The sequence below is a fragment of the Colletotrichum jinshuiense genome, chromosome 14, assembly GCF_051148585.1.
Source record: "Colletotrichum jinshuiense chromosome 14, complete sequence".
Lineage (NCBI taxonomy): Eukaryota > Fungi > Ascomycota > Sordariomycetes > Glomerellales > Glomerellaceae > Colletotrichum > Colletotrichum jinshuiense.
In genome coordinates, this window is record NC_139307.1 from 148,304 (window position 1) to 163,016 (window position 14,713).

General features: G+C 53.7%; 2 protein-coding genes across 2 annotated transcripts; both read left to right on the forward strand.

Moving 5' to 3' along the window:
- Positions 1-3,305: 3,305 nt before the first annotated feature.
- EsH8_XIV_000012 (uncharacterized protein) lies at positions 3,306-5,733 on the forward strand (the record flags this gene model as incomplete). Its single annotated transcript, XM_083273873.1, has 3 exons — positions 3,306-3,617; positions 4,270-4,921; positions 5,039-5,733. The coding sequence occupies 3 exons, from the start codon at positions 3,306-3,308 to the stop codon at positions 5,731-5,733; spliced, it is 1,659 nt and encodes a 552-aa protein (XP_083120538.1).
- Positions 5,734-6,702: 969 nt separating this feature from the next.
- Positions 6,703-8,406, forward strand: EsH8_XIV_000013 (uncharacterized protein; the record flags this gene model as incomplete). Its single annotated transcript, XM_083273874.1, has 2 exons — positions 6,703-7,429; positions 7,820-8,406. 2 exons carry the CDS (start codon positions 6,703-6,705, stop codon positions 8,404-8,406), a joined length of 1,314 nt encoding a protein of 437 aa, XP_083120539.1.
- Positions 8,407-14,713: the final 6,307 nt, after the last annotated feature.

The window sequence follows — 14,713 nt, forward strand, 5'->3', positions numbered from 1 at the left end:
TATAGCTGTATACATCTATTAGATTCTTTCTGTTAATTAGTATAGCTTTCTAAGTCTACTTAAGGAATTACTTCTCTTATATAAAACGTATAAGGATATCCTAAACTATCTCTTTATGTAATCTATACTCTTAACGGAGTAGGAACTATATTTTTATAAGAAATCGTTTAACGGTTGTAATGTAAGTATATATATAGATACTAAGTCTATTTTCGTTTGTTTTATAATACTTAATAGAGTATAAGTAAAGATAAATGTTAATAGTTAGTAATATTAGTAGTAGCTTCTTAGTTGCTTAGATACTATTCTCTTGTTCTTTTTTTATAGTGTTTATACAAGCAAGAAAGTCTAAAGTAGATAGTATAGTTGCAGCCGGTGTAGTAGGCGGAACAGGCTTATAGATTATTAGAATATAAAGTGTAGATGTATTTATATTTAATCGGTAGATAAGGGGAATAGTATCCTCCTGTTTATATTAAATAAGTAGTAATTTAAAACAGGCTTATCTAAACGGTACTATACAAACATACCTTAGTTAAATTAATAGCGTCTAGAATAGAAAGAGATGCAATATAGAATCTACAGTTTAAATAAAAGGATATAGCGCTTATCTAGGCCTTAAAGTAATTAACGCCGCCTTTCAGGCAGCTTGTTTCCATCATTCTAGCACCAGATAGTAATGCTACGTATGTAAGAAAAAAGAGAAGAACAGAATGGAAAATCAGTCGTCTGGGCATGTATTCCTATAAGTAGAAGCAATCAATTAGAGTTTAGATAGTAATTTAGATAGCAATATGGGTTTTGTCGTTACTTCGCTAGTTTGTAATTAACCGATAAGCTTAGTACAAGTTGGGGCGTGGTTGTAGTGTGAAAAATGGAGTTTTGACACACTCCTTCTTGCAGGCTGCCGTACCCATTACTAAGCCTAAAGGATGCGTAAAGGATGCGTAAAGGACGTTTTCGTCCGTTACCGGGCGCTCCTACCCGTCCTAAGCTATGGGGCTAATGGGCAATGGGCGGGCAATTGAGAGCGCGTCATAGCGGCACCGACCGGGGAGGCGGCTGATGTGCTGATGAAAAGTATAGAGACTGTGAGTGTGAGTTTGAATATAAATGTGAGTGCGAGTGTGAACGTGAGTGTGACAATTGTGAGTATGAGCGCGATTGTGAGTGTGAATATAATAATGAGGATGAGGATGAGATTTACAATTTGAGAGCAAGATATATCAGACAAGTTAGAAAAAGAAGTTGTTATCGATTGTTTGAGGGAAGAAGCAACCCCCCCCCCCCCTTCCCCCGGTCAATGAGATGAGTGGACATAGAGGTCTATTGCGCGGGCAAGAGGTGCGATTGACTGACTGGCTCGACGACTGACGCGGGGCGGGGTTGGTTCGCGGTTCGCGGTTGGCGTTGCGTTGCTGGCGCGGGACGGGCGAGATAGCTCCCTGCCCACTTGCGGGCGGGAGAAGCAGGAGAGGCAGAGGCAGAGAGAGTTGTGTCGGATCAACCTGCGGCAAGAAGTTCCGAAAAGCTGGTGCTTCCTCTTTCTTTCTTCTTTTCTACGTTCACGTCGGGGGCAACAGGGGGCTGGGGATAGGGTAGGGAAGGCGTGCGGACGTGGATGGCGAGGAAGCAGTATACGGTAATTATTAGCTATCCTGTGGTGCGTGAAAGGCGCGAGGAGTGCGTATTGTGTGTGCCTTGTACCTACTGTGGGATTTGAAAGATCCCAGTTCTTATCCACGGTACCAAGCACGGTACAATATCCAATGGACATGTCTAGGTATTGAATTTTGGCACTCTGCCCCCACTGCCCCCCCACTGCCTCTGCTCTGCAGAGCACCGTGCCAAGGTCGGCTGAAGCCATGTGCTTGACCCACAACGCCGTCCATATCGCATTCACGAAGCAAACCTCATGGGAGAGTTCCAAGCAAGTAATGCACCGCATCCCCAGGATGGAGGATGTACAGAAAGACACGACCATGAGAACACTTAGTAAGCAAACTGGCTGGCAAGACCAAGCTGCTTGCTTTTGAGACCCAACGTAACCGCTACAGAATAAACCAATCAATCAATCAATCAGCTGCATTCGCTAGTCTCTGTAAAGTCAGCCACTGAATTGATCGATCTGATTTGATTATTCCGGAAGGACCCAGCCAACGACCCCGCCAAACGCCGGCTCCGTTGCGACCGCTGCAGGCTGCGGGCCATCCGTAATCTGTGTCCGTCACTCGCTCTTGCCTTGCCGTATTAATCGAGGAAGGTGCGGACCGGACGGTACGATAGCTCACATTCACTGGACAGTACGTAGTTACCCATCAAGTCCCGCCTCATCAGCGAGCCTCACCTTACGGCCTGCCCTCAACCGCCAACTTCCACCCACCTACACAACATTTCTGGCCATCGTCGTCTTTCTCTGCCCAGCAAACCTCGACTTCACCACCTTGCGCACACACGGCATGCCAAACGCCACTCGAGCCACCCTGATTCCCTCACGGCTTTGAAGCAATTTGCATGCCCTCCCTCCCTCGTCCTGCTTATTTGAATTACTGTTAGCGGTGGTTGACGCTGACGACAGATCGCGAACCTCAATACCACCTCTTGGCGCCTTTGTGCCCCGTCAAGTCCCTTCTCTTGCAGGAAGCAAAGTCAAATCATCACCGTGGTTCTCGAAAGACGGCACAGGAGTCGCTTGAAAGGTGCGTATCTCGCGAACACGGCCATCTGCTGGTACAGTGTGTTGAGGATGCCCGCGTTGTTGATGTTTCTTCGGTTGCTCCATGATGCGTCCGTCGGCTCTCGTCCGCCAGCGACCGGGGCCCGGCCGAGCCACTTTTTAGAATCCTGTTTAGATCTTGATGCATGGAAATTTTTCTTATTAAGCAGCTTGCTGACTTCAAGCCTCCGCCGTATGTAGGTGCAACCCACCACGCATACGTACACACACGCCTCTCTGGCAACTTCTTCATCGACACCGCTGCCGGGCTTGCCACGTCGACCTCTCCCTCGACCGATCTCTCTTGCCGTCGCATCTCGTCGCTGAGTTCCAACTGTGGCTAATACCTGTCGCCGCCGGGTGCGATCCCAACATCAACTCCTTTGCTTCTCTCTGAAAGCATCAACTCTCTTTCTTCAGTCAGTGCCACCATCCATTGGCCGCCGACCAGTTCCCCTTCCTCGACTTATTGATCCACAATACACAACTGCCTTTGCATTCTTTCCCACAAAGAGACTCCCGATCGAGTTTTGTTTACGATCAGAATGGCCGACGGTAGGTCAAACACGCGCTATCATTCTCGCCCGACATGTACGCATTGCTAACGAGAACAGCCGCCGAGGCAAGCCCGCCAGCTGTGGCAGTAGAGAGTCCGCATCAAGAGCGCGACCAACGCTGTCGCCCCAATCCTTCGCCTTCCTATTCAGGGCCTTCCAAGCCTTCGCCCAACCGTGTCCAGCTGTCTATCGACGAACTTCGACAGCACTACCTCTCCTTCTGTCTTAAGATAGTCGAGATCGGCCCGCTACCCATCACAGACAAACACATCACCGCAACCAATCGCGAAGTCGAGACCCTCGACATGACGCTTCAAGCCATCCACACCATGTGCAAGATGGCAGTTTCCACATATGTTGTTGCTCCACCTCGACCAACAACCTAGGTACTCCCGACCCAACCCACAGTGTTGCAGTCCAGTCCGAAAGAATCACCACCACAATACCATGCCGAACGCGCGCAAGTTAGACTTCAAAGTCGCGGGGTTGGTCTTGCTTGAAGTTGGTGGAGGGCACATCACGTTTGACACTGGTGGTTCCTGGATATCCATGTTTGATGCGGATCAAAACGATGCTGTCGGGGTCTGCCTGTTACATGTACGGCCTTCCGCTCTTCCGTCGATTAATCAAACTGCGTTTCCTACAAGACATTCAGTGCTCCCTTAATGGTCACCCATGCCTGCCTGTGTTTACCCGGTTCATGTGTGGCTAGCTGCTGCCTGTGGTAATAAGTTGGCGGCTCATGTTGCTCCCCTAGATCGTGCTGGTTCATTTTGCGTCCCGCTTTGGTCCATCTTGCCCAAGGTAAGGAAGGTAACCTGCAAACCCAAGTCAGGAATCACTAAGAGATGTAAATGATTCACTTGCTGTCAGACTTGGGGTTTGTTTGCTCGTCGTGCAAGGTTGTAGCATCATCGCCAGTCCTTTTCAAGAGTTGTCCAGTCTTCCATCTCGTCACTTGTGAACAAGTTTTGCCGTGGTTTGCACCCATTGTAGTTAACTACCGACCTCTGCCTCAACTCTTCGACACGCCCGGCCAAGCCGGCCATCACCATGTCGTCCTCCGCCGGCCCAAGCAACGTCCAGTTCTCCGTCGAGCGCCACCAGCCCGTCGCCGCGCTCCTCGCCCGCCTCCACGAAATTTCCAACTCGATCGAGGCATCAAACGAGGAGACCAGGCAGGTCTGGGACGACCTGCACGACAAGTGGTGGGCCGCCGTCCAACAGGTCCGCGAAAACCACCACCACGCGGGCGTCAGGCATGATTTGTACGACTGGCCCGCCTTCATCCGGGAGAACCTGTCGGCAGGCCAATTGGAGGATTGCCTCCACATCGTGTACAAAGAAGACTGGCTCCGGGTCAAGGGCATTCGCGGGGCGGCCCCACGTCTCCAGGGCGCAGCCAACGCCCTCAGTCTCGAGAATGCCAAAGAGCTCATGATCGAGATCGGACCCGAGGCTGCCGGCAACACCACCGCCCTCACGGGCCTTTCGGGACTGCGCGCCCCGCGTCTCCACGCCCGCGTCGACGCCGCCACCATCCGTGCCCGCATACTAGACGAGATGATGCGCCGCCACTCCCTCGACCCGGCCTACGAGACTCGCGCGGCCCGCCCTACGACCAAGGACGTCACTAATGCCGTCAAGTGTAAGTCCGTTGGCGAGGAAGCCGAGCCACGTCCCCCTCTCTCCTCCGCTCCCCCGCTCCCCAGAATAACACTTCCATCTACTCTCCGAGAACTGGACTGAAACAAGTAAAAAATAGACCTCAAGGAGCACGCTGGGCCCCCCGACGATGCCGCTGAGCCGCAATTCAAGTCCAAGGGCAGGGGTAAGGGCAAGGGCAAGGCCACAAATTCAAGGAAGCGCGGCCGTGCTGCCTCTCGCCGCGATGACGACGACGAGGAAGATGAAGATGGAGAAGTAGAAGAGGAAGAAGAAGAGGAAGAAGAAGCCAGCCGTGTAAAACGCCGCCGCCGCAACGCCTACGGACGAGATGAGCTGGCGATTGAAATGGGGAGGTCATATATGCACTCCCTCTTGGCCGACGGCGACTCCCTCCTGGGGTCATTCCTGGGCGAGGATAGCCCCCTGGACATGCCGCCGAGTGTCGTGTTTGGTAATGGTGATCTCGGCCTCGACGACAACGAATCCACCGCCGCCTCCGGTGCCTCCGCCGTTGTGACGAAGCACAAGAAGCGCGAGGAGGAGGAGAAGCGCGACGCGCTGGTGCGCGAGCAGCTCGAGGTGCTGTGCCGCTTGGTGCAGACGGGGCCTGCGCCTGTGGGGCCCGGGGGCTCGTCGACCGAGGCCGTCCTCCGCGCGATTGGGCAGATGGCCTGGGTCGGCCTGCAGACGGTCAGGCAGGAGAACGTTACTGCGCTGCTCGAGGAGAGGGCTGGCCGCCGCCGCGCCGAGGCCGAAGAGGAGGACGAGGACGAGGGGGAGCAGCAGCAGTAGAAGATGAGGAGACATTTCGTTAGTCAAGAGTGTGGATGTGGTCGCCACTATTTGGCCATTTATCACGGCAAGGAGTCATTGGTGGTTGGCGCTGTTTGCGTTGCCGCCTCGAGCTTGGAGTTATCTACCCCCCCCCCCCGGGCCTTTCGTTTTCTTAATTTTTCTTAAGAAATTGAAAGACGTCCTTGGCGCATTGACCGTCTACGGCCTCAAGGCTGCGTCGTCTGATTGTTTAATTGCATTAACTATGATGAGTTGGGCGTGTCCCATCAAGAACACCCCTCATGTCTTCCCACCCCACCTCTTCCATCCATCTCCCTTTCCCCTATCTCCAGAACCCCAAATTGACTAGAAGACGACAAATTACTACTGTAACAGACGGCACAGACATTGAATTAGGCACGGCTTGCATTTGTCGTCGCCCCACATTAATGCGCTGAGATCTAGAGCTGCCGGCACAAAAAAAAAAAGGGACGTCTGTTCAGGGCCTTGTCTCCTCCTTCCTGCTGAAAAGAAAAGAAAAAATCCAGGACCTCCGTTTGGTTCCTGTAAATTTTTTTTTTTAAAAATCCGCCAGCAATTTGAGGACGGCACCTCCAGTTCGGGATACATAGGCAGGACGGAGACAAACAGAGGCACTTTCATAGACGTGCCCAACCCAACGTAGGTGTTAGTTACGCAAGATGCCTGCCTTCCTTCCCTCTTACATGTTCCGTCATTCCACAGCGCCTAACCTCAATTTCTCAGCGCCAACAACACCACCTTCAGACTTTTCTCCATCCTCGCCCTTCAGCTTCTCTCCAACCTCATCACTCGGTTTCTCTCCTTCTATCTTCAAATCTACAATCGGACTGCGCGTACAGCCATCACCCATCACCGCCTTTTGACCTCTCTCCATATTGTGCAGTTTTCAAACCTCAAATCGGAGGAAATTCGCGTACAACCATCATCCATCACCGCCGTCCACTGATGGCTCGACTTCGCCACCCTCCCGCAAAGCGCCCGCAGTCGGCGACACCACAAACAAACAGCAGCCAGAACGACGAGACCGACTCCCCTAACAGCCTCGAAGCAATCATCAACCGCCTTGGCTCGTCCTTGGACGCTGCCGCGGCGCACGACTACCAATTATACCACGTCTTCCGCGAGGCCGAGGCAGATGCCGCTGCCCATCCACACAACCTTGCCCCGTGCCAATTCCGCCGCCAAATACCAGAAGAAGCCGTCGCGAAGCTGCTGCCTATTCTCCCCGATGAAGAGTTTTCAATCACAAACCCCGACATCGCCCCCCAAATCCGCAAGGTCGCTGCTAAGTGGCGTATCCCCACGAGGCAGATTCTTTTTCATATAGCCTTCGATCACGCACACCAAGGGCAGAAGTTCTTCGTCGAATTTCTCAAACTCGCGAGCTTTGACGCTGCGGACTGGGACACCTGCCTCGCCAAGCTGTGCAACTACGCTGCTACCCGCTGTGCCAAGTACAAGTCCGCCCGCAAAAACACCAGATTCACTGCTGGTATCCTTCTCCAGGATGTTTCCAATCTCCAATCCCAGCTCGCACAGAAACAGGAGGACGAGACCAGCTGTGAACTCTCCCGAAACTACTTCGACTCCGACTCAGAGGAGGGTCGTACAGTACATCCCGGCGTCTCAAGAAGTAGAGACGATCAGCAGACGGTCCGGGGACCCGATTCGAGTATGTGGCCTGATAACGCTCAGTTGCATAGCGACACAAACGGCGAAACCTATCCAGAAACAGACCTCCACCCAGATTACAATCGCCGTTTTGGCGTCTCGACAGCTGAATCCGCCGATCGATTTGAGTCCGGCCAAATGCCAGAACACATTAATTCCCGACCATCAACACCCATCGCATCTGGCTTCAACTACTTCATCTACTCCTCCTCACTATACAGCCGATCCGATAGAGAATCACCTCAAAGCGGCTCCCAAAGAGCCACACCGAGGCCTTTTTCCCGCGACACAAACACCCACACCACCGAAGCACACACAGCTCAGATGCTTTCCTACGGGATGGACACACAGTCAAAGAATCCTTGTCTGCCTAACGAGCTATCCCCGCTAGTGTCACCCGAAGAGGCAGCCCAGCTGCTTGGTAAAGGAGCGGCTCGTGGCCGCTGGATTGATGATTCCCTCGGATGCTTGAGCTTGTGTCACTCGGGCGTCTGCTTCGTCAACTCGACAGAGATATCCAAGATGAGAGGGGACGACGACGACTACGGCGATCCCGCGGCGGCGGGCGAGTATCAAGTTGACGATTCGCTTGCTCTTGGCCCACATGGAGTTTCCCGCAGTCACCTGATGATCCTCCCGATCGCCGTCGGCAATGCACATTGGGTACTCGGCACCATCAGGACGTTTGGGGTCGTGGCGGTCCATACATATGATTCAATGTCCTCGTCGGAGAGTGCCAATGCATCCCAAAAGACTGTCGACAGCTTCATGGGAACCTACCTTCCATACACCTCCATTCGACAACGCAAGGCTACACCATTGCTGGCACCGATGCAAACGAGTGATGCGGACTCCGGGTGCTACGTATTTGCTTCTGGAATGTATGTATTGGCCAACAGACAGCTTCCAGCAACTTTTCACAGCGGCTTGTGGCGACGGATCATGGCTAGCTGCTTGGGTGTCAAGGTCACGGATTAGGAAACCCTTCTACCCCCCGAGCTTCAGGGCCAAGCGCCAGACGACGCCAAGTTATACCAGGCGCCCAACCAACCCCTGGCGGACCGCAGACCTATGCGAAAATATGAGGCGTTGAAGAAACACAGGGAGGAAGGGGAAAACGCGAGGGTGGAGAAGCATGCGCAAGAGTTTGATCAACAGACACGTCTTCTCGATTCCCTGCGAGCCAACGTCACAATGGCAATGGCGGTGTTTTACGAACTCCGCCAGTCTGCCGCAAAGACTTTCCAAGACTTGAAATCTGAGCTGGAATTCGCACAGCGTGCGGAAGCAATTACCAGGTCCTCCGGAGCGCGGCTGCAGGGGCTGTCGTCGTGTGCAGTGTCCAATACGATGAGCAAGGTCGCCAGATCCATTGTCTGGATGGCTGACATATCTGGCCATCTCGCCAAACTGGATGAAGCAGCCAAAAAGGCCGAAAACCATCTGCTGAAGGAGGAGGTGGGCAATGTCCAAGGGACGGACTGATCTTCCTTGGCGCGAGGGCGGGGGACTCAAGCATGATACCTGCAACCGGGGCAGGGGTTTATTGGGTGTCTTCTTTAAGCAGAGGTTTTACCATGAGAGTATCACATTCAGCCAAAGTCCAAGGACACGTTAGTACTTGGGGGGGATAGGTTTGGTGTTTGCACAAGAGGGTTTTCATGATAATCAAAGGTCGTGATTACGGGAGTGTGGTAGGTAGCCTTTGTTCATCACGTTGGTATTTTGCCGCCAAATGGAAATGCCTAGCTCGGTTTGTTACATGAATGCAGCAGAAAAACTGGGATCGTGACCTAGACGAGACCCAGAATGGGCCACTGGGCCAACGAGCCAAGGGCTCAAGAGGCCGACCTCAAATCGAGTCTGAGGATGATTCTAATCGACACCTTGCTCCCTGCCTCTCCAGCGGCGAGCAGAACACGACCCGAGTATAGGGCGGGCTGGACCAAGTAAGGCCACGAGGATGGAAAACCACACCATGAGATGCCGCTGAGTTGACTCTTCTTATTTTTCTTCTTTTCGTCCACCGCTTACTGATCGATACACAAGACATCCGATTCCATATCCCCCACCCCTCCGACTGTTAACCGAGCAACATGGTGTCAAAATGGAGTGGATTTCCGCAAGGTGATCGATCCGGCCCGAGTGCGGCGAGCATAGCGCCCGCCTGGAGCAATGCGCGTCTCGCCTCACTCATCTCGTGTTGTTGCCCTCAAAGTCCCACAACCCACAGGTACTGCGGCAAGCTTGACACGGAACCCGCACCTGGCTCTTCATCAAGACTGAGCGTCCCCGGGGAGGCCAAGGACACAGGGGAACGCCGAAGTTACGAGGGGACAACGGCGCCTAGGCCCAAATGGCGGGACGGAATCCACCACTCCTACGTCGGCGTCACCACCCACAGGGCCCGTACACAGTCAATATCAAGGTAAATCTGAACTTTGAAAACAAGAAAGATAAACATGGCTCCATTGACGATGATCATTTGGGTCACATGCCCTCCCGAGAGTATCTCGCCGTTGTTGTCCTTGCCGCTTGGTATCGTCGTCCTCATCGTCACGTCACGGCTGTCATGCCAGCGCCATCCCACTGATCCTGTGATGCAGATGACGGGAAAAGAAGAAAGCCGAGAGCCGTCGCCTTACGTTAGCGTTGATATGATGAAAGCTTGATGTTGAATAGCTGGGCAGGAACCACGAACATGCCAGGCCTGGAGGCATTGAACCCGGGTGCTTCAACGTCGTCAAACATGACCCCACCCCCAGCGCCTTAATGGGATGGGGGCATTGGCGTCAATTGCCAGTAAAGACAGCCGGTGGCTGGTAAAAGGGAAACCTACGGCGAAGCATAGATCTTTGCAACGGTCGCATCGTTGCCGTGGCCTCGAGTGACAGCGACAGTGAGAGGCGGGTACAGACACGGCATTTGCCGAAGACGAGCCAGGAGGGCCGGGGTGATGGCGACGCTGGACGTTACACCGAGACATGGCAGAATGTTTTAGTGAGGTCATTCCTATCCTGTGCCGTCCGCGACGGTCAGGTTCAGAATGCGGCACGTTCCATGTTGGTTCTGGTGGCTTGATGCTGCTGACATGTCACAACCGTCAACCCTTGCGACGCTGTCAACAAAATTGTCAGCAGCAGCGGGGATACAACAAAGAGTCTCAACGTCGCTTGCTCGTCTGCTTATTAGATTTGGCTAATGCCTTAGAGCAGCGCTAATTCACATTCACCTATCCCATCCTCCCTTTGCAGAGTTTTCCACATCTGATTAGAAGCTGGCCACCAATACTGGAATGACACCGGCTACTGCTGCTGCTGGAGTTGCTTTTCCGTTTTCTTTTCTTTCCTCTTCCATTTCATTGCTGTTACTCTAAGACGCAACTATCGAAAACGGTCAAGGAAGATATTGCTTCCTAAACGCAAATTGGACGAGGACAACGAGGACCGACGCCGCTAGCCATCAGTATGGATCTATCCAGACCACGACGGCAGGATCCCGGTACTTAATCCACAAAATGACCCGCCTCCAATACCCCATCAGGTGCCTCGCACATGCCGGAGGCCCCAGCTGGCTAGCGGGAGCGGCAAGGGAAAATAGAACGGCAGCCTAGGATGGAAAAGGCAGCGGGGAATGAAGAGGAACATAGGGCTCTCCTCGCCGCCCACCCACCTTCATTCTACGATGCGCACCAAATCCACTCCAACAACGGTACAGTCAGTCAGCGCTCGTCCCAGCCGATGATCCATCATCGCGAATGACAACAATACCTTCAACACCGTCTTTCGAGGCGCCCGGTACCGCCTAGCATTGGAAGCATCAGGACTGGCATCCCCCGCACTCTCCCCAGGCCCCGACGCCGCTGCTGTCTGTTTATCTGGCGGTGTCTCGTTTCTGCCCTCCGCCTCGTCGCAGCTCTCGTCGTGCCGTGGGCCGGTAACCTCACCACCCCCGCGCTCGTCGGGCTTTTGCTCGTCTACGCGACGTCCCGCCTAAGAGATGCCGTTACGTCGTGACCCTGTTCGTTCATCTCAATGTGGCCATAGCTTCCGGACATGTCAACTCCCACCCCATGAACTTGAATTCTCACGTCCTCCTTCCATGGCCGCAGCTTAGCGGTGGTCCGAGACAGCAGTGCATCTGCTTCTGAGGCGGTGGTGCAGTTAGCCGATGAGGTGATCGACGGATGTGATGTCTCGGGAACGTTTTGCGAAGACGTTCATGGCACCGAGGCCGTGAGCGACGGTGTGGAGGCTGCTTGATCGGCACGAGGGTATTGTGGAGGGGACACAGGGATGGGAGGTGAACGACGTGCCGACGGGCATCGGTGCGCAGTACTGCATCGTTTCGGAGGGGCTGCCGGGCTCTGCCGTTGGCTTGCCCTTCTTTCTCGATATATCAGTGCAGCCGAAAGCCCGCGAGGTTTCACCAAAACACGGCGAAGGCGATAACAATGGCGATGATGACGTCTTCCACTTCACTCTGGAGCAGGTGTCGCACGTCGGCCACCTCCGGTGTCGCGTCGCGCGACAAGCCGCGCGGTGGTGGACTGTGTAGCTTGACCGTATACGTCGGGATAACGAGTGGATCGTCTAGGAGCAGAACGCCGTGCAGGCCATGATGGCGTATGTGCGGGTTAGGACGTGCCTGGCGATAGCGGCGGAGGCGGAGGCATCTATGAGGGACATGGTATCAGCCAATCCATCCCATCCCATCACGTAAAATTACACAGACCGGTTATCACGCCCGCTGGGGTAATGGTGCGGGGCGTTGGACGAGAAGCAGGCTCATGTGAGTCTGAGCGTCTTGAGGTTGTTATGTTTCCTGCACCCGTTCTTGATATTGAATCATGACCGTTGACGTGGACGGGCGACTGACGTTAGCCGATGTGGGCCTTTCCCCTGCGCAGTGTGGTGCTGGATGGGGCGGAATACTTTGCCAGCCTGGTGTTGTGGGTGTGCATGGCAACTGACTTTCAAGAGCAGTAGTGGTAAATGGACGTATGTGGGCAGTGTTGACTGAGGGTGGAGGAAGTGAAGGTGGAAGAAACCCGTGTGGCTGCAGGTGTAGAGCAGGCACACCTCCTGCCACAGCCCCGGAAGCTTGGTGGCTAGCGCACGACATGCGGCCTGAAAACCGTGCGCTTGCTGTTAAACCGGCAGGAAACGGTGCACTTACACCCCGCAGCTTACGTACACCACCTACTGCAGGGTCAAACTTTTGGGCCGCAGCCACAGCCACTGATGCGATGATGGGCCGGTGCTGTGCAGTACCCAAGGCAAGGTACCTTATAGAAAGCGGCCCGAGGGCAACAAATGCTCTTTGCCTGCTTTATGGATTGATTCAGTGGCGGGGCCGTAAGGGAGAGGAAGCCAACAAACGCTAGGCTACTGCGCCAGTTTGTCCAGTCTGCCATGCCCATTCCGGAGACAGTTACTCTGTAATAAAACACACACCGTTGTATTATTGCTGCGAGGTGCGCGAGTCATGTTCATTGTGCGTACCGCTGCCCTTTTGGGGCTACGTCAGACGCATGATTGGACGAGCGGTGGAAACGACAGGGACCCGAGAACTCAAATCCAACCACCAGGCATTGGCTTTTGCCATGGTAAGTTACACAGTGTTGACGACAAATATTGCCAATTGTCGGGGGGCGGCATCGTCAGCCACCTCACCGTGCCACACACACAGCAAGGCATGTGGCTGGGTACGGTTTACCGGACATGCTGTAGTGTAATCACGTCACTTTCCACTGCTAACTTGCTTGCTAAGCTAAGCTGGAGAGGCAGGCAGGACCGACAACCAACTTACCAAATTTCCACTCTCCGCCTGACCTTCAAGATCGATGTTTCTTTCACCATCGCACCCCAAATCATGCCCATTCTTTTTCCTTAGCTCTGATATCTCGTATTCCCTTACGATGCAACTTGGACCTTTTAGACCAACTAGTCAGCGCCCGGCTAGCGACAGCAGCAACAGTAGCAACATTTCTCGCAATGCCTGCCCGTCCGCGCCAAGCTTCGAGAACCGTGGCGATATCGCCGAGCAACACGACAATCGACACGCCATGATGAAGGCGGTAGTGGCAGGGACACAGGCCTTCATCGCGATTCTCTCTTTGCGCACGCCGACATCGACACACTCGTCCCTCCGACAAACAACACCCCTCCGACCGCTTCGTCTTTTCGGGGTCTGTAGGACTCGGCTACATTGACTCTATTGTCACGTATTGCGATTGTGGAAAGAAATGTTGCTCCGATGCGCTCCTAGGTTCCTTGGCATCGAGCAACAGAAGCCAGGGCAAGCGGGGGAAGATCACGGGGATTGGCTTTGGATGGGCGCTGGAGCCTTTTGGACCAAAAACCCCGCCCTCCCACACCGCCCAGTCACCACCACACAACACCTCCTAGCCATACATTCCGTCTCTTCCAAACTAAGTCGGTGGCAGTCTGTCACATGAAGTTCATTTCCCTACGATGTGCTCGTCAAGACGCGGGCGCTACACGGACTCGACGACGCGCTTCTTGAATCCTTGAGAGCCGTTTTCAGCATGTTGCGCTATTCCACCCTTCCAGAGGCCCTTCACCACTACTTGTCTGGACCGTTTTGCGTGCTAGTTACCACCACTCGCCACTTATCGGCAGAACGAACCCGATTTCTAGCATCATTGTGCTCCGAGATATTGCATCAGCACCGGGACTGGGGACCTCAGTCTGCCATATATTGGTCTAGTTGTCTGGACTGGTTGCTGTTTGGTTCTAGTTGGCTTCAAGGAGGTGTAAAGAGAAACATAATGGATCGGCGGTGAATTTTGCATGGGCGAAAAAGGTGTAGTCACTTGAATGCGTGGGTATTGGGATGGCATGAATGCAGGCTCCTCCGGGTCTGCCCAACTTTGATTCACGGGCCAGCACCGGCCACGCTGGGCAAGGTGGCGTGGGGTGGGTCGCCCGCTCAGCCACAACGAGCCCCAGATGTTCAGGTGGATAATTAGCAGTAACTAGGTTCCTCATCATGCCCAACTTTAAAGCAACGACACCCATCACCCACCTCAGCACCCCCGATACAGCGGACACTCTGAATCCACTTTCCTCCCCGAAATGTTCTTCCATAGCGCCCGGTTTCTTGTCTGCCCAATCAATCTTTCGTCGCTATATGACCCCGAAATTTGACCAAAATGGAAAGAAAAAAAAAGTGAAGGCGGTGATCCGCGCGAACCCCGAAGCCTTCGGCAATGGCTTCGTAAATCGTTTGGTGGTTGATGGGTGAAGACAGAGACGCCCGA